The following is a 21,027-nucleotide window of genomic DNA, read 5'->3' on the forward strand; positions in this document are numbered from 1 at the left end:
GCTCTGTGTGGCACTGCAACTGTTATGGGTAGACGAGTCTCTTGCTGCCAGACACACGACTTGTTTATGCCTTCACTTAATGTCATAAAAAATAAGTATCTTATAATATTTTCAAAACAAAAGTTTTACGTTATAATTATTAATACAAAGAATACATATAATAATAATACACTTAGAAAAAAATCCTTGATCCGGCCGGATTCGAACCGACGTCTTCTAGCATACCGTGCCAGACGCTATGCCAACTAAGCCACGGAACGAACCAGCGGACCTCACGAATTTTTCTACGTGTTTGTACTTGGTTATCAACGACTTTTTAGCATCATGGTTTTGAAACATCCTGACATTCAATAAAATATTAAGTTTAAAGTTTTACGTGCTAAGATCTTGTTTGATAACCCCACGCCTTTATATAATTATAAGTTTCTTTTTGCGCTTTACAAAACTGGGTAAAACTTGGAGATAAAGTAATTCTTTAACATTTAATAAGACAAAGTATCCAACGAGATGTGAACCCAGTACATATGCACTTTCTGATTAAGTTCCTACAGAAGCAAAGACTATGCCAGAATCAAATCTGAAAAAGATGAATGAAGCATTGAAAAAAGTGCATAAGCGACACTGCACATTTACAGAGGTTAGTTTTACAAACAGAGTGTTAATACGTTTTTCGATTATGCAGACGCGGGTAAGAATAGAAGACAGCGAAGCACAGATATAATCGTGATATCACGTGCTTTTTGTCTTTTTTTTTTGCAAAGACAATTTGTCAAAGTACATTAATCGTGACTCATATGAATACGGAATGATAAAGGAAGCGTTTTTGTATACGTCCTATTCTATACGAATAATACTTACCAACCCGAGTTTAGTTTTCAGTTACACTATTCTAATTTATCTCCGTACTTATATCAACTGGTGCTGCTGAATGACTATAGTCCATCTGTTTAGGTACTTAAATAAATTTAAACAATCTTGAGATGTCTATTTAATGAAATATACATTTATAAAATGATTTTCCCTTACCTTCAAATACAAAATACAAATACTTAGCTTCATATGAAATTGCATGCCTATTTTTATACCTATTGATTTGTAAAGCATGTGTTTCAATAAAAAGATGTATCAAGATTGTTTACATTTAGTTAAGTACCTAAACAAATGGACTATAGGTTCCGGATTCGATTTCCAGTGTGTACGACTACTGCGACATTTGTAAACCGATTTAGACGATTGTTTTTATCATTTATCAGAGTATCTCAATAGTGTTCCCATTCAAATTTGTAGAAAATGGGGGTGTGCGTATTATTAAAGAAAACATTCCACCTCTAAGGGTGGCAAATAAGGGCATGAATTCGGTTTATTGGACTTCACCCATTTTCCGTTAACTGATTTGGCAAATAGATGTAAATATTTCCACATACTTTGGGAGTTTTTTTTTAAGTCATAATAATTATTATGCACTAATACACTTGCTAGGTTCATTAAAAATGTTCAAAACAACGATTGACCTTGAAACTTTATTAATGATTCTGTCAATGTAGTTACAAAAACTTATGGTAATGCTACCATAAGTTTTTGCATGACGACACCTAAGTCTCGAATACTTGTTAAAACTACACAACCAATGACATGAGATTTATAAAGTGCTGAAGGTATTCATTGGAGTCTTATTTCCCTTGGTCTTGGGCTTATGTCCATTTGCACTAAACTTAAGTAGCTCTTAGATTCCATTGCTTAAATTGATAAGACACTCTTAACACAATGTATTCATCATAATTCAATTATTTATTTAGGCATAAATCCCATTACGTTACACACCCGAATAAAAAAATTAATGAAAGTAAAAGCAGCAAATTTTTGACGGCCTCTGTGGTCGAGTGGCTTACACAACGATTTTCATGGTTTCGTCATCTCTGAGGTCCCGGGTTCGATCCTCAGCCGGGTCAGTGTAGAAACTAAATTTTCTATATAGTCTCGGGTTTGGGTGTTTGTGGTACCGTCGTTGTTTCCGACTTCCATAACACAAGCGCTTTAGCTACTTACTTTGGGATCAGAGCAATTTGTGATGTTTTCCTAATATTTATTTATTAAAAAAATACTTAAATAAAAATAAAATGCAAATTACTAATTAAAATGGGAAATGTAATTTAATTTAAAATACGAATAAGATTAAAATTGGGAACATTTAAAACAATTACAGCGACGCATTTCGAAAGCAAAGTTCTTGGACAGTCTTTCTGTGAACGACCTTTTTTTTTTCAACGCACACACTGTATCGCAGGTACAATGGACACACACATAGACAACCACAAATTACACCCAAACTCAAGAGAGAAATAAATGTAGGCCATACAAATATTTCTCCCGGCCCGGGAATCGAACCCGGGAACCTCTATGTGCATAGTAACCGTTCGGCCACGGAAGTAGTCCCATACATTTCTACATAAGTTTTGTTTATAAGTGCCCCTCCCTATCAACATCTTGGTTGAGCGGGAAGGGCACTATGAACTGTGCGAGCGAACCCGCACGGGGACCATCTAAGTCAGGTTCTAACCCCGGATCAGCCCGTTTGCACGGACTTCATCCGGTTCTCTGTAATGCTAGTGCGTAGGTGAGCCGCAGCGAGTACACGTACAGCACCCTCCCTATTTTCCAGTTAGGTACCGGAGCTGTAGGCACGCTGACTTCTCGACTGACGTTTGCCGCCGCTGAGCCCCCGACTCTAAGTCGGCTACCAAATCCAAAAAGGCGACGGAGGCAGTTAAAAAGCCATTGACGCTTTCGTAATAAGGTATCAAAATCTTTCACCCTGTGCAGGACTAACATGCCAGACGCGCTGCAGCGCCATGTCAGCCGTAACATGGCTCGAAATGCGTTGTTGTACTTGTAACGTGTTGAACGATCGCTTGATGTAACTGAAGGTACCACAGCCGCTTCGCATAAAACGCCTGATTGCATAAATAACTATGTTTTTTGACAAAAAAACTTTTTTAACCCGATATTTGCACACTTACATGTATTACGTGACAATATAAAAATGTTACCTACGTCTAGATTTAAGAAAATACTATTTGAATTGCTTGTGACAAATTGTTTTTATAAAGTAAATGAGTTTTTTACATTTAAATTTTGAAGCCTGCGACCCTCTACATCACAGACCACATAAGTGCTCTACATATTTATTACATTGACATGCGTTCCTCTTTTTTATTAAATCATATTTTTTCTTTAATTATATTATTCAATAAAAAGAAAATAATGTAATACGATATGATTTTAATTATATAATGTAATATGACGAAAGAAGCGAACATTGTGTAATATTTGCAACTAATATTTCTATGCCAGTTAAGTACTGGCGCAACACGCTGAACTATAAGTGTAATCTTAAATATGTAAACTGTATTTACCGTGTATGCTTACAAATAAATATATCTATTTCTATCTATCTCTAGAATGCCCAAAAGAGAGTGAAATAGAGAGTCTTTTGCACTTGAGTTTAGTGTAAATGGACAGAAGTCTTTTATAATAATTATATTTAAATTACCTGTTACCAGTTTCCAGTCGTCTATAGACAAAGCACCAGTTCCATCAATTTGATCAATGTTGTACGTTATCGTGTTACGCTGAGATTTTTCGTCTTTGGAAAGTGCGTCCCATTGGTCGATGCCATCTATATCTTTCAACACACTAATGTACTTTAATTTTTAGTCGTTCACTGATAGATGTCGATTATTTCCTACATTAAATTTTATTTCGAGATGAAAAATAGATTCAATTAAATTTAAAGACATTTTTTCGACGATTTTGCGAGTCTCTACGATTTTTTTAATTCAGAGCGGGTGCGCTCTAAAATACTAAAGCGCTAACGCTCTAATATACTAATATTTTAGAGACTAGAGACTGATCTTTTCAGTCTCGAGAATATCGAGACTGTTGAGATTCCGAGAACTTAATTAAACAGTATTGGAAAAATCTATTAAACTAGCTACAGAATGAAAATATAGGTAGAAGTGCTTAGTGGGCGTGACACGTGCGCCAACAGTACGTGGAGTTATATATACTTGAGCTCCATTTTCGCTTTGGTCGTTAGTCGTTAGGGTCGTGTCAATTTATCTCATAGAAAAATGCCTTATTTTGTTAATTTGAAGTGCAAAAGTGATAGTCGCACCTGTAATATTACCCATGGTGGTGTTCTATATCACCCTTGAGTCTTGAGTGATTTTATTTCATTTTAATATATTTTCTATTTTCTGTTTATCGTAATAGGTTTTCGTAACAGGCGTTAGTCGTTTGTCATCTCCCAGTTATTGCCGTTAGATGGCAGCACATTGAATATAATTTCAATATAAAATCAAAACGTCATAACTTGCAATAATAGGTGTCGAACTTTCAACGATATGCCAACTGTGTAAAGTTTACATTATATAAATAAACAGTCTAGAATTTGTTACATCGTTATAAATTATTTATCAAAATTTCATAGTGTTTAACATTACGATAGTGAGTTTTGGCGACAGCGGTTCTGATAGTAATCGAGGCTATAAGCCTTTCCATTGTTGTTTTTTCTTCCATTAAACCAAGCCAATTTTTATTCTGATTACATGGACATCCCAGCAGGATAGAGTGGAGCCACGAATGAAAAAAAGAATGGAAATGCCATAGCCTCGATTACTATCAGAAGCGATGTTGCCAAAACTCAGACGTTCTTAATTTGAAACACTACAAAGTCTTGATATTGATTGGTCGTTCTTCCTACTTTGAAAAAGAAAAAACAAATTCTGGATTGTTAATGTAATTTAAACTTTGCCCTGTTGGCATATCGTTGAAACTTCAATGCCATCAATAGGTACCTATTATTACAAGCACATTACAATTTACGACGTTTTGATATTATATTCAAATTTCAATCAATGTGCTCACATCTAGCGGTTAATTGCTGAACCACGACGAATTGGAGTTATTAATTTAGTTCCCCAAACAAGTAGCAACCATACTGCAGGGTATATAAGCTTTAATTTCGTTTCTTGTAACAAAAAAAATATTTCGATAAACAGAATAAAAAAAATAAAAAAAAAAAGATATAAAATACCACCACGGGTATATTTTTGGTGCCGCTATAATTTTTGCACTCCATAACAGCGCAATAAGGCATTTTTCTAGGATTTTAGAGAATTTACACGAAATAATGACACAACCATTCCAAACGAAGCGAAAATGGCGGACGAAGCTCAGATAGGTCTTTCGAGACCTATAGTTGGCACGCGTCAGACTCTAACTAACCACTTCTACTGTATTTATTGTTCTGTGAATGGAGCTTAGTGTAATCTGTGGAAATTGAAGAACGGTAGTGATAAAATAAGGATCTTTCTTTCTGAAATTACATAAACGTCGTTGGTTTGTTACGTCCCGCTATAAAATTAAAAAAGAACTCTCATGAATAATTTAAGCTAATAAAGAACTTGATTTAAGCACCATGTTTTGACTGCCTAAAGACCTAATTGAAATAAGTTGCGTTTTTCCCGGAATTTTCAAGACCGCACCGAGTCTCGGTTCTTGCTCGAGACGCGGAAATGCAGCAAGACTGGAGGCCCTAATATACATAGAGTGTGTACTTTCCAAAATCCTGTAATGTACGTTATTTTATATTTTCGAAGTATATCTAGCAATTATACACGGTAATGTAATTTAGAAGAAGAAAAACTGTAATTGTAAGAAAACATATCATATTGTTATAAAATAAACATATATCATGACAGGCATTATATATAGAATGGGTATTCTATACGTATTTCTTGACATTTAAGTAAATATAGTTTACCTATTCCGATATCTGTGTCATTCACATTTTATACTTTTTAGCCGACTTCAAAAAAGGAAAAGGTTCTCAATTAGACTATTTTTTTGTGTTATGTTTCGCGATTACTCCGGAATTCGTAAATCTGTCAAACTTGGCGATGATGTGCTGAGACAGGTCGACAGGTTTCGTTATCTGGGGGGACGATAACATCCACGTGTGACCTTGATGCTGAAATCAACAGAAGAATAGCGGCCGCCGCGGCAGCGTTTTGTTAAGCTAGATAGCATGACTTGAAACTACAAAAGTGTCCATTTACATGGCTGTTGTACTGCTAACATCTTACATTCTGCTGAAACATGGACCGTGTATCGTCGCCATATCCGCACTTTGGACCGATTTCACCTGAAATGCCTTCGTAAAATGTTAAACATCAGCTGGTCCGACCGCGTGCGGAATACAGAAGTTTTACGAAGAGCTAAGGTATGTGGAATCGAGGTATATCTTATGCCGCGACAATTTCGTTGGAGCGGCCATATATCAAGGATGGCAGTGGAGCGAGTGGCAAAGCGCATCTTTTATTCGGAACTCAAGGGGGCAAGCGAAAGCATGGCGGACAACTCCTTAGATACAAAGATGTGCTTAAGCACCATATGAAAAATTGCGACATTGACCCAACAGAGTGGGAGAAACAGGCAGCCGATCCCTCGCAATGTAGATCTTTTGTGGCAAGCAAGACGTCACAATTTGAGACTCGTCGACGAAATGAGTTCGACGTCACATATGACGAGCCGAAAGTCCGACCACCTGCGGCGATCAGCTACCATTACATTGACGGTGCGCTCACGTGCCCCCTGTGTGCACGGATCTTTACTAATAAGATTGAGTACGTGAGCCACGTGAGAGTGCGCGAGCGCCACCAAGTCAGGAGAATTAATTGGTTCCATTTAAATTTGAAGAAAATATTCCGCTTCTAAAGGCGGCAAACTAGGGGACGAATCCGATTTCGCGCACTTCCCTTTAACCGGTTACAATAAACCTAGGCAAATAGATGTAATTCCAAAAAAAAGCCGATAAACAACATTTTGAGGTCGGTTTTTTTTAAATAAAAAGTAACTAACTAATACACTTGTTCTAAAAGATGAAACTAAAGGGTTAAACATTTCAATTATCATTACTTAAATATAACGTCCTGTTATTAAGTCAATTCATATCTTACCTCACATTGCCACGTGCAACACCAAAGAGCGTAGGTAGCCAGTCAGTGATGTGGAGTCTCTGATTGGCTATACGAGATTTTTTCTGCAATAGTGGACTCCAAAGTACAGCTGCACCTCTGGTACCCCCTTCCCAGAATGTGGCTTTCGTCTGCAATACAATTTGTAGGCATAGATAGGAATTTCTTCAGATATAACTTCAGATATAACAGAGATCTTGTTCGTAAGTTAAGTTTAAGTAGGTATCAGATAATTGAAGTCAACTAAGACGTTAATGCTTTTAGCTAAAACTATCACCGATTGGATTAAGATCCAAAATTATGACGAAACTGAGCAATTACTTTTATAGTCCTCAAATAAAACTTATTTAACTGTTCCGTATACATACCATACACCCCAAACATATAATTCTTACACACCTAATCAGTAACACACGCACCTTATAAACTCATTCTTACACTTTACATATCGTGAATTTATTTAGCTTTAAGTTTTAGAGGGTTAGAAGTTATTTACGTGCTTTTATAAATTTTTTCATGTGTCACAACTTCAGTGCCACAACCACATTGATCATCTGCAGAGTGGAAGCCTGGTGACCCGTAATACAGGTTTTTCTATACCTATCTCGGGCATCAGTCTCACAAAACAGTTTGGTCAATCTTTATTTTGTTTTAACCTTAAGGCCCCTGCTCTTAAGCCTGTTTTGTGATTGAGAAATAAAGCCCCATTTCATTTCATTTTAACTTAAGAATATAGAATCATTTATTTCATGAAATCATTGTCATATTACAATTTAAAATACAATGTCAATGATATGATGATATCATCGTCAGTAATATTAACAATAATAATTATAATATAAACAAAATATTGTCGAAATACAACGTTGTCAAATAAAAAAAATAATAATTTCCCGAAAGAAATTCCTTTAGAGACACTATACAATTCATACAATAAAAGGAGTTTCAGCTGGATGTAAAACATTTCATCGTTTATAACACATTTTAGGCGCTGCGCAGATGGAGCAACTTTGATCATCCAATTTCGGCATCTGGCAACCTGCCACCTGCTGACGTTTTTCATAACATTTGAAGAAACCGCGCAGACGTAGCAACTTCCTTTGAGTGTTTCGGCAATCGACTATAGCTTTCGATTGCCGAAATCCGTGATTAAATAAATTCTTAATTGTCGCAACTAGACACTTGCAAATTTGTACCAGTTGTCTCCAATAGCCAGTTTCTGCAACCGGCAAGCGCAACTCGTGAAGCGACTTCACTCCCTCCCCGTGCCCCGCAGCGTCAGTCTTGACCGTGGATTTCGAGAGTTTACTTAAATTTGCGGCAACCAGCAACCGTTAATGAAACTTGTAAAAAGTTGCCACTTGCGTCAACTAAAGTTACTCCATCTGCGGAGCGCTTACATTTGCGGGTAGGTGTTCGTAGAAACTGGGACCCGGGACTCGCGGGTTTCGCAACGCTCGGATTGTGCCCGTACATCATTAATCAGAGAGTTTCCACAATAATCGAATACTCGCGGAATCGGTTTGAGGCTATCATGTTTTACCACACTTATTACATTGTCGTTCGGGCGTTGTTGTTGTCGTTGTTGTTGTCGTTGTTGTTGTCGTTGTCGTTGTCATTGTCGTTCGGGCGTTGTTGTTGTCGTTGTCGTTGTCGTTCTTCTTCTTCTTCTTCTTCTTCTTCTTCTATCGACACGATATGACTTCTGAATGACTTATATACTTAGGACTTGTGAAAAACTCACCCCTCTTAAAGGATAATTCGAGCCAGCGTTTTGGTTAAATCCAGCTGGGCATCCTCCATTATCGGTTGTGAACAGCACAACTGTGTTGTTAAGCAGATCTTCAGAGTGCAGCGACGATATGACTTTGCCCACTGACTCGTCTAGCTTTGAGAGTACCCCTGAAAAGACATTTCGTAACTAAATAACTAACTTGTAAGAAATTTAGATGACAGCACAGTAACTTCCACCCTGAAAGGTGCTTATACAAGTTTAAGTGCTACGGGTTCTGATGAAAAATACTGGTATTGGATTTAAAGAATATCTAAGAATGACATAATACAAAGTATTAATAAAAGAATTAGAGTTACAACGAATATTCGGTTACTATTCGGCCTATTTTTTGCTATTCGGCCGCATGCTTAAACACAGCGACGACGAAAGAAATTATTATCGAAATCGGTTCAGATGGCGGAATAGTCGCGTAACATACACACAAAAAACAATACTGTCGAATTACGAACCTCCTCCTTTCTTGAGGTCGGTTAATAACTGAAATAAGTGATATTTTTCGGGCAAATTTTCGTACATGCGTTAATCAGGCCGAATAGTTTGAATATACATACTTAAGGACTTTGCAACAACAGAAACAATATTTCATATTAAACCATGTTCCTCTGCCAATAACCAAACGATAAACAAGGAAAAGATATAAATAATCCCTAGCAGTAATGCAAATGTACTATGTGCTACATGCCACTTGTACATAACAAATATAAATGAAGACCTTGTGAACGTCAAAACAATTAAAATATTATTTATTAACATAATTTTAATTAATGTTTTTTTTTCCTATAATGACACGAGAGCACTAACGAACTCATAAAGAATGTTTATTTATATTAAGTGCTTCTCCTATTACACGGTTTTACTTAAAATCTTAAAGAATAATGTAATATAATATTGTAATGTAAAATATAATGCAATGTAATAAAAATAACACAATTTAAAAATAATGTCTGGTAGGTAAGGTCTGAGAAAAACTTTAATCTATTTAAAAAACAATTAAACAAGTTATTGTCTAACAAAATGTACTATACAGCATCTGAATTTTTATATAATAAATCTCTAAATTAATTATGTAATTTTTGACAGTGGACGATATTATTTTGACATCTAATTACCATTAAAATTGACCCATGTAACTTCATCGCGTTTAAATTCTGACCGACTTATTAAATCCATGTGTGTACGCCCATTGTAATATTATTGAAAAACGAAACATGTTACATCTGGTTTAGTCTGTCGAGGTGCTTGTTAGTTAATGTATACATATACGTGAGGCGCACTATAAGTTTCCGGAATGAATAAGAAAAATATACTATAAATGGTCCGAAATGAATTTATTGTTTCTCAAAATATTCTCCGTTAGCGTTAATGCACTTTTTCATACGAATGAACCAATTTTGAAAACATTTATACCCCTTTGAAAAATACTGACCAGCAAATTTCTTCCTCTGATAATTAGAAATATGGTTAAAAGATTCAATAACATCATCAGGTGCTCTGATTGGCTCCGGGGGATTACCGGAATGAACTGCTGAATGGGCCACTACCAGAAACAGTGGTTCACTTTTGTTGTGCCCTTTGATAATCTGAAAACCAGAACATGGAACAATTAAGATAAAATCACACAGGAATTTATTTTCTAACTTGATTCGATACCGCAGATTCCACAGAGCCTCCGTGTTCCGAACCCGCTACTGCCAGTCTCCAGCAGCTTGATTTTGATTGCCTCTCCCGATCAGAAACTGCGTCTTTTCCGAGTCGAGGCGTATAATATTGCGGATGGGCTACCCTATCGGATCGACTCCGGTTTGAATTAAAATCAGGGCCCAGTACTGCTGTCGTTAGTTCAAAGGGCTCTTGTGACAAAAACTCAAAACCGAGAAAATTATGTTTAAAGAAATTAAATATAAAATTTTTTATCTAGTTTTTATCTTGCTGTAACTTCATGCCTTATCTACTTAGGAAAAAATAAAAATACTGACAGATCTGCCTTTTTCAGTATACATAACTTTTTTATTAAATGTCACATGCACTCTTCCTGAGACGTCCGACTGGTGGACGTCTATTTGCTCGCCCCAAATAGGTACGCTTTTTGGACGTCGCAGCACGACCCTCTCCGATTCATTCACACATGTCCACGCAAGAGCCTCACTGCTTAGTTTCTCCCATAAAATTGGGCTCGGGCATCAGATGTTCAAACTCTAAGTTCTTCCTTATTCTCTAACACTTATAGTAAACCGAAATGTGAGATCATAAACTGGCCCTATACTCTCATTTTTCGTCCGACATCCGTCCAAACCAATTACCGTCAAATAAGCAATAGGTACTCGACGAAATTAAAAGATGCATGACGCGAATGAAGCTTCATACTAGACATTATCATTTAACTTGGTCGAGTATCCCTGGTCCGTGCAGGTTTCCAGCGATGTAATCTATTACAGTTTGATCAATTTTGAAGTGGAAATAAAACAGGACTAGCTGATAGGGGGGACCGGACTGGGTTCTTCGAATAATAATTTAGTGATATACCTTTTCTGCTTCCTGGGTGTAAATATCCGTAACGTATTTTCCAAAATAATCATGCGCGACCTCATACCCTGAAAATTAACAATAACGCAATTGCTTCATAAACACTACATCGTTTCAAAGGTAAGTAGCAATGACATAATTCTTTACTTAGCAAAGTACCGAATAGTCTTCACGCTCAAAATAATAAATTGCCATGATCCAATTCTTCATGACTTAAAAAACATTGCTCTATTGAACCTCATTAAACAGTAAGCCCTGTAGCGTAACAAGAAATACCTTGGCAGATTTAAGGTGCCTACTCATGTTCTCGATTTTTATGACGATCGACACATGTGATTAAACAAAACGAGTAAAAAATTTCTAAGCGACAGGCGATCGACACCACATTTTTTGTCTATCAACATGTTTGATCAACAATGGTCGGAAAAGCTGTTCCACATTAATAGATACATGTACAAATAGATATAGCTACAAGGAGCGAGTTCGTCCCGTCACTTGATGTTATAAAAAATGGGTTTACTGCATCGTAGGACAAAATTACTGACCTAGGAAGTTGAAGTTGGATTTTAAAGTAGTTCTAATGGTGCCATGTAGAAAAATGTAATAGATTAACAGACCTTTTACCAAAGCAAAGAATAAAAAAATAACGAGAATGGTCTCCACCACTTCCTAGCTTTAGATACCGCACCGCGCCCCACACATTGACGGAACGGCGATAAGGCAATAAAACCATTTCCGGAAATCCGGAATTCGAAAAAAGGAATTAATTTATAGGAAATGAAACTATTTTTCCGGATTTAAATCGCGTATATTTGTTTTTTCAAACAAACCTTTTGTTTTTTTTTTGTTTGTTTGTTGGTGTGTAACAATCGCGAAAACCTAAGAACTCGATAAGTAATTAATTATTATTTGGTGGTTTTAAGAACTTTATGTCGCTCTTTGTAGCTATATATATATTTATCCATATATGTGGAACACCTTTTCGGACCATCGGTGATCATATAAAAAAAACGAACAAGTCTGTAGGCACCTTTAAGAAAACAACTAGTCCGCCTCACGTGTATTTACAATTTCACCTGAGAATTTGAACAAGGGCTTTGCACTTTCGCTTATCAAATGCCCTTTCACTCTGACCATATAGATATTCACGGTAAACAGTTCGGTAAACTAATGGTCTAACCGTCTGACAAAAAAGTAGACCTGAGTTGGTCGATCATTTTCGATAACCCGGGTCGATCATGACCTATGCGTAACATGATCGGGTCAAATGATCATATGTTCGATCTTTTAGTGGGTCACCCGTCGCTCATGATACTTTAATAAATATGGCGTTTAAAAGTGTCAAATAATACAATTAGCTTTTATTCTTTTCTGCTGATGTTAAAGTTAAATGCATCATCGATAAACCACATTTAGGACACTAAAATTTATTTCTAGGAAAAGTAACACATACAAAACAAAAATACAAAAAACTTATGAGCATACAAAGTTACTGATTCATTATTCATTTATATTTTAATATTACCTAATGCACTCATAAATAAACACAACATACCGAAAAACAGATTAAACTTACAAAATTACAATGTAATGGACACTACACCACGGAGCAATTATGATGAATGATTGATAGACTCATTGATCCGGTAATCCGTTGACCCGTTGACGCGTTGATCGATTGCTTGACTTTTTAGTTCGATCGAACGAAGGTTCCATCGAACGAATGCTCTATCCAACATTTAATGTTCGACCCAAACGAAGATTGAGAAGGCGAACCGTGGCGTGAGTCCTCACTCACGAGAGAGTGAACCAGACAACAATAAAATTGTGAATTGTTGAATAAACTCTAAAATTATATCAATAAAATCGAATATTGCGCGCATGACCCATGAAACTCTAAAATGATCGGGTTATTTAGAAGCTAGTAACCGGATTATCGGGTGACAGGTCTTGTTCGAATCTTTTTGATTCGATCGAATATGATCGACACACATCTGCAAGAAAGCTACTCTGAAGATCAATGTGAAATCTCAAATCCGATGCAAGTACACTATCAAAACTCATCCTCTGTGTTTCAAGTTCAGAAATTCAGACTCATAATAAGATTTTAGTATTTACCTCGTCTGAAATCGAAGCCCCAAGAGCCTTGCTCCATATTGGTGTGATCGTACATATCGATTCTACCGGTCCAGAACCCAATATGGCTATCGAATCTGAAAATTTAATAATGATTGAAAATAATTCTTCGACCAAAAAACCACTGGCAGTAGCAATATTGTCTTCCAGTAGTTTCCGTTAAGTAGACCTCAATAACCCAATGTGAGTTTGGATGTTCACTTGTCTTCGAAGAACTTTAAAAATGTATGTGAAGATATAGAAAAATATCACTTATTATCATATCAGTAAATTCTACATTGTTTCTGTTAATTTACCCTCTGTTTAAAGGCAGATATTCCTTTTTGTAACTGCCTAGGTGCCACTTGCCTACAAGGTGGGTTTTATATCCAAGGCCTTTTAGATACTGAGGTAGAATCTTCTCCGACAACGGTAAGCCCCTTGGTTCCATGCCATATAAAACTCTATGCTGCAAACCTGGAAAAGTAAGCCCTTTTTAATTTAAACACTTGTTAAGATGCTGTCAGATTTCGGAAGCAGAGATGAGTAGTGGACAAAAACTCGATCAACCAGGCCGGCTTTTAACCGGGTTTTTACCCAAAGCGCCAAGCCCAAAATCGTGAGCAGAAATATTATAAGTACGCGTAAAATAATACGGAATTTGGTATTATTTTTTATATTTTTTAAAGGTGAGATTTTACAATTTTTATTCATATTGGTTTGATGACAAATATACCTAAGAAGATTATCTATATCATAAAAAATAATTTACATGCTTATTGTAGGTATTTATTTTCTTTATTATTTTATGGGTCATAAGATTTGCAGCAAAATGAGAGAACTACTCAATCGCTTATATTTGTTTTCAAACAAACCAACGTTTCGATGGTTTCGACCTCTTTACAGATCCCCTGCTCATGGAACTGTGTTCTTATTCACTAAGTTTTAATGGCATTACACACTTACCTAGATTATGGGCGTATTTCCCAGTCATAAGCGCCGACCGCGAAGGCGTGCATATTGGATGGACGTAGTACTTTTGTAGAACTATGCCTGACCACGCCAGAGCATCGATGTTCGGTGTAGGAATGTGGTTCATGCCATGGAAACCTATGTCATTCCAGCCCTAAGAAAAAATACATTGTTGTCGTTAAATGCCATCCATTATAGGAAAAAGGAAGATGAAGCAACTCCTGAGACGCAGACAGGGGGTCTAATCTCGTTTTTTTTTCGTTTCGTCCGATATTCGTCCGTAAGAATTACTGTCAGATAAGTAATATTCGACCAAAACAAAAAACAATGTCAAGTATGAAGCTTCATTCGTATAATGCGTTTTTGTATTTGGTCGAGTATTACTTATTTCACAGTCAGGACCGTACTTTCTACTGTGTGCGGCCTTACCGACGACACTGCTGTTTGTCGCGACTGCATTATTCCACGAAGTCTGAGGAGACAGTGGAAGTTAATCAGGCTAAAATCTAAAATACATAGGAAAGAAGGCAAAATTTTCTTTCATTGAGAGTCAGCCGTGTCCACGGAACCTGATAAGGGCCCGAAACGTTGCTTTGATTGATAACTATAATATTTAAATTTTTATTGTATTGATATTCAACTATTTTTATGTGAAATTACTCCACTAGTTTGTTATAATTATTAATACAAAAATCGAACACTCAGAAAACTTCCTTCGATTCAGCCGGAATGGAACCGACGTCTTCTAGCATACCGTGGCAAACGCTATACCAACTAAACTACGGACGAACCAGCGGACCTCACGAATTTTTCTATGTGCTTGCGTCGTATCTTTGTATTTGGTTTTTCAACGACTTTTTAGCCAGTAGCGCCATCAATGAGAAATCTACGATATTTCGTCATCTAGTTAGATACATTTACAGCTACCAGCTCTGGCTAAAGGATTTTTGTATATAGCCATAGCCAATTTCGCTGTGTTTTATTCTCATTGGTTTTACATTAATGTGTCAAGTGTTATTGAAATCTCTTAACGGAAACTGGGTGAATTTCATTCTCTAATTTGTCACCTTTAGAAGTAAAATATTTTCTTCAAATTTGAGTGGAACCACTTCTGAGGTAATCCCTTTCCAACAAAAGAAGAATCATCGAAATTGGTTCGCAAATCATCGAAAACTGTCGCAGTAATAAGTAATAATAACTGAAGACCAGAAGAGATTCATAAAAAAATATTTCATTCCAATTTTTTGGTATGTATTTTCAAAAGCGATGTAACAAAAGATGTTTCTTATAATATAGGCAGTTAACCTTGTAGACATTTATGTTGAGCAGTGAATTACAGTAAAAAACTTTGGCTGTTGATGTTTGAACAAAGCGCAAATACCTATCACAACCTATTCTACAAGAAAATAGTGTTTACTATTTTCTTTTTGTGCATGGTGAAATAAAGATGGTATACTCAATTTACACATTGTATGATTTTTTTATTAAATGTTTCTTTAGCAATTCTCATCTATTCTTCATTCATCGGGAATGGAAAGTAAAGTTTTTCCCCGAATGCTTTGTTCCATTAGGTATTATGAGAAAATTGTAGGCTGACAAGTTAATGCTTACTTTGCCTTCGGTTATATACAGAGTGTTCCACGGCTGTGTGACATAGAGGATACTTTAAATATTGTAGATAAGATATTTTGTATCATGGGGACAATATTTTATTTGCAAAAATGAGTAGGTAACTTCATACAACGACTTTTAAAAGTTGCTTGTTTCTTCTGAGAATCGAACCGACTAAATGTGAAAAAAATGTAAGTAATATTTTAATTATGCCTGTTGCAAAAGACATTTATAACTATTAATTCCTTGTAAATAAAAACAAATTAATAAAGTAAAAAGACGTTATTTATCCACAAAGCACGTAATCCATAATATAGGCGAACAAGGATGAAGACTGCCACCTTAGCTATTCTCGCCAAGCAGTAATGTGAGATTAATGCGTTCCGGTTTAGAAGGGTAGGGGTGCTGGTGTACATGTAATTACAGGCACATGGGACTTGTCAACTTATGTCTCAGGGTGATGGGCGCAGTGGCGGTGCCCCTCAGATCTTTGCGATTTAAAGCTCTGAGTGGCACTGCAGCTGATGAATGGGCGTGTCGATTACACTTGATACACACACAAACACTTGTCGATAAAAAAAAACCAAATGTACATAGTATATTAAATTTAAAGAACACCATGAAATGTTACATTTAAGATTAGGAAAATAAATTATCATTGCGTTTTGAATATTAGACAACATCACAGCACTTGTGTTATGGAAATCGGAAACAACGATGGTACCACAAACAGCCAGACCCGAGAAAATATAGAAAAGTTAATTTCTACACTGATCCGGCCACGGATCGAACCCTGGACCTCAGATAATAGCGACACTATGAAATCCGGTATGCACACCATGGAGTGGTTGTCAAAACCATTTTACTGTCAATATTCGTTTTTTTTAACGCATACACTCATGGCTCACATTAGGGAGCCACCTGTACCGCGGGTGCCACAGACACACACATAGACAACTACAACTATAAATATAAGCCATGCAAATATTTCTATGGCCCGGTATTCAAACCCGGAACCTCTGCGTGGCAGACCAGTGTCGTAACCTTTAGGCCACAAATATAAAGTATCCTATGTACAATACTATAATATTTTAAGCCGTGGGGAACCTGTATTATTGAGCTGTAATAAAGATTTAAGTCATGTAAGGTCATGTCTACAGAAACTGTGATAACCGATGGAGCAGATTTGTTCTAAATTGGCGACGATGTCAAACCAAACAAAGTGTAGGACGCCCTGAGGCAAAATGGAAGGACCACCTGAGGAAGATGGGCGCTAAAAAATCTTCTCAATTGTATGTCGATACAGGGTCAACGGCAGGGATTTTGTACGTTTGGTATTCTGCTTTTCAATGGCTTATTGGTGGCACATCGACGGCGTACTGCACTAATATTGTATAAGTTTAATTTGAAGACTAAACTGCGCAATATACGATATAAAAATTAAGATATCTCTGTCGCGCGCGTTGGGTGAAACGCATAAGAGCGTGCCCTCTTCAACGCATTCGAATAAGCAATAAATTTATGAAACAGTAAATCAAGTATTGGATTTCAATAAGAAAGAAGATATCCATAATATTAACCTTAGAGCTAAGTCCAAACTCATGGTACCACGATTTCGTTTAACCAAGGTAAACAACTCTTTTATGGGGAACATTTTTACAATAAGATTCCGGAGCATATATTAAGTTTATCATTTCCTAAGGTTAAAAACTACATTAAAAATATTTTTGATCGAAAAATCATATTACAAAATTGAAGACTACGTGTTAGATAAAGATGTATGGAAAGACGACATGGCTCCAGAATCCACACAAATTTGATTCAAAGTGTATTCCATAGCATTTAATTTTATTTGAAAAGAGCAATCCCTAGAGTTTCTTGCTCGTTCTTCTCAGGGAGGTCAGCGTAGTGAACGATCAGTAGCTTAAATGTGACGATTTTAAGTGTAAATTTATTTTACCTATGGAATAAATAATCTTTGACTTTGACATTGACTTTGGATAGCACAAGTTTCGCAAACAATTGAAACGGGTAGCGACCGGTGTCTACAGACAACAGCATAGTCATTGAAAAAACAGCTGTTTCAACGTTGGTAAACCAGCAAATTGATAAGACGAGTAATATATTGTATGGCGAAACTGCTAGCAAAGTTAATGTTAATGCAGAATTTCAAGGAGATTGGAAGCTTGTAACGGCACCCCCCCCCCTTAGACGATCCAATAGAACCATCATAATGTCGTCGCCTTCCAAGTCGAATCACGTGGAACGAAGACCAATACCATGACCAGGACTTTATCATAACAGTAACACATATATAAAACTTATATGTGTATATATGTATATAAGTAATATACATACAATAATCTAAAATATATAAACCCAAGCATCAAAGTATACAAGATACTATGGATCTATTAAATGGCCATATTAAATTTTTAATTGTATGATCATCTAGTTTGATTAGGACCTTATTGTTAACATTACGTTGTGTTTTAAATAAATAAGTAAGTAGGTAACCCGCGATTCTTTAAGAGGTACGTGAGATAATCATAAAAATATAGTGATATGCTGTATAGATTTTTTTTTCAAAAGACATGTAAATATATTGGAAGGGGATTAAGGAATAAGGAAAGGATGCCCACCTCATGTAAAAAAATATATTTGAGGTATACGAAGCCCCCACAACAGTCTGCTTGTGTAGATGTTATTTCACTACAGACCACCTCCGCTCACGTATCGTGTATGACACGCCGGTTACATACTCCGGGGCGTAGAAGGTATAGAAATATATACACCTACGCTATTAAATGATGATTGTTTAAACAATAGATATTCGTTATACGGAATACCTTAAGTATAAATGTCCTGCCATGTCTGTGACGTAGCATAAAGACCATCAACAGTATGTTCTGCATAAAATGTGGTGCAAATAGCATTTCAATGTATATGAAATGATACAACTCGACGTCTTCAATTGATGAATACATATACCAGTCACTGGTTCACACAGAACAGACCAGCACGACGATGTAGCCATGGCTTGGAGCCGGCTCTGGAACTGTAGACTGTTACATTGTATGTATCGTCTCAACGAATACAATATAGTCCACAAGGTCCAACAGACAGGGAGAGCATGTTGCTACTCATATTGTGTCAACGCAGGCGAGCACAATATAGTCTGCAATACTAGTAAGTCTATGCAAACCAGTACATTGGTGATGCAGCGGCAAACAGAAGCATTATTTAGTGTACCACATCTCAGTCTTTCACGAGAATGGGTATCTTAACAGGAACAATCAATCAGGAACGTTGTAGAACAATAAAAGTATTTGTTATACCTTATTGTAATTAGTAGATATGAAACTGTTAATAGTGTCATAGCTCCGCTCACAAAACACTGCGATGTCATTTAAACTCAAGTATATATACATAGAAATCCGGAGATATCCGGGGTCAGGATTTGGAGTAACTAATTGATGCAAGATGAGAAATCATATCCATTAATGTAAACTAGTTTTACATATGGTTTATATAAGTAAAGAAACAAGAAGACAGAGGATAAAGGTAAGGAAGAAGAATAGGCCCACCTCATAACCCTGCCTAGTCTTTACTAATAAGAATCCCTATTACACACCTTGAGTACAGCAAGTAGAGAAGAAATCAATTAATTATAAATATCAATTAATTATATATATATCATAATCACATAGGTGATAATTCAGCATTTGAAATATAATTTCGCTATCCGATAAGCCTTGGTAGTAGACTTATCTAAGTTGGGTTAGTGTTCACCAAGCACTGAAAGTTAATCTAGTATTAACTTACAGAAGCCTAGGTTAAATACCAACCAATCCGACCACGCGGCTAATTATCTCAGTAACAACTTATACACTCGAAGTCCTAAATCTTTATGGAAATGGAAAGACCTTCCATATAAGATCATGAACACTGTCACTGTGTATTGTAGTAGGTACTTCTAATAATTATCGGCTAGCTCTAGGAATACGCTAATCAGACATAAACGAGATATACATGGATATCAAGGCGTAAATCTGACAGGGCGATGGAAGGAACACAGGTGATCCAACATCATCGCAAATAACTTAGTATCATCTTCCACAAAGGCTTTTAATTTGACAAGACAAAGTTTTATAATTTGTAATAAATATGCCAAATATCAGCCTAAGATAACAAATCAATCAAACTTCATTGGTTTTCTAATTCCATTCTGCAGATGTCCACTACTTCAGCAGAAAGGACATGAAATTAAATACACAATATTATGTATTAATATATCTTTAATAGATAATTTTACCTCACCTTAGTTACCTTAAACCAATACCGATAATACCCAAAGAAGAAGAGTATAATAAACCGCTACTGTTATCCTTCGTACAATACATTGATCAAGTATATTGTACCAAGTTGTCACAGTTTACCTTCCTTATAATTAAGTAAAACAACATTGCTTAATGTATGGACACCTTCAGAATGTGCGTGTAATCAATAAAATTGCAATTACTCTAGGTGTCCTAACTACTATGAATTCTACATTAAGATTAATTGATTGAATAAAAGTAAACTAAATGAAATCTATATTTTATAGTTTAGCTGAAGTAATAAATAATAGATTCAATGTAGCAAATTTGCCATTATTATAATTAAAATGTGACAAAAAAGGTCAAAGTTAGATATATGAAATAATTTGATAATTTCAAAACAATATAAATACTCTATAAAAATGTTATGAGATACAATTTTATCTCATTGTTAAACAAAATCAAAGTTTAATGTTTGCTAGATAATTTAAGTTATTTTTCGGTAACTGTTCATTCAACTAATAAAAGAATATCAGTCGAATGAGGTTTCGCAATATTATAATTAGAATGTATCAAAAAAATACACAACGCACGTAAATCTGTTAAAAAAAAACACGTAAACAAATCTCAACGATAGATACCCAAAATAAGTAGG

The 21,027-nt window shown here is 35.9% G+C and overlaps 1 protein-coding gene across 1 annotated transcript in view; it reads right to left on the minus strand.

Annotated features, from left to right (window-relative positions):
- Positions 1-21,027, minus strand: part of LOC113235268 (arylsulfatase B-like) — a 33,922-nt gene that overhangs the window by 3,386 nt on the left and 9,509 nt on the right. Inside the window, exons 3-10 of the mRNA XM_026470917.1 lie at positions 14,437-14,596; positions 13,788-13,947; positions 13,474-13,568; positions 11,356-11,423; positions 10,259-10,412; positions 8,782-8,939; positions 7,020-7,168; positions 3,551-3,693 (exon numbers count right to left, since the gene is read on the minus strand). Of these exons, the coding sequence (XP_026326702.1) occupies positions 3,551-3,693; positions 7,020-7,168; positions 8,782-8,939; positions 10,259-10,412; positions 11,356-11,423; positions 13,474-13,568; positions 13,788-13,947; positions 14,437-14,596 (1,087 nt within the window). The remainder of the gene's footprint in view (positions 1-3,550; positions 3,694-7,019; positions 7,169-8,781; positions 8,940-10,258; positions 10,413-11,355; positions 11,424-13,473; positions 13,569-13,787; positions 13,948-14,436; positions 14,597-21,027) is intronic.

The sequence above is a fragment of the Hyposmocoma kahamanoa genome, unplaced genomic scaffold, assembly GCF_003589595.1.
Source record: "Hyposmocoma kahamanoa isolate Upper Pololo Valley unplaced genomic scaffold, ASM358959v1 87, whole genome shotgun sequence".
Taxonomy (NCBI): Eukaryota; Metazoa; Arthropoda; class Insecta; order Lepidoptera; family Cosmopterigidae; genus Hyposmocoma; species Hyposmocoma kahamanoa.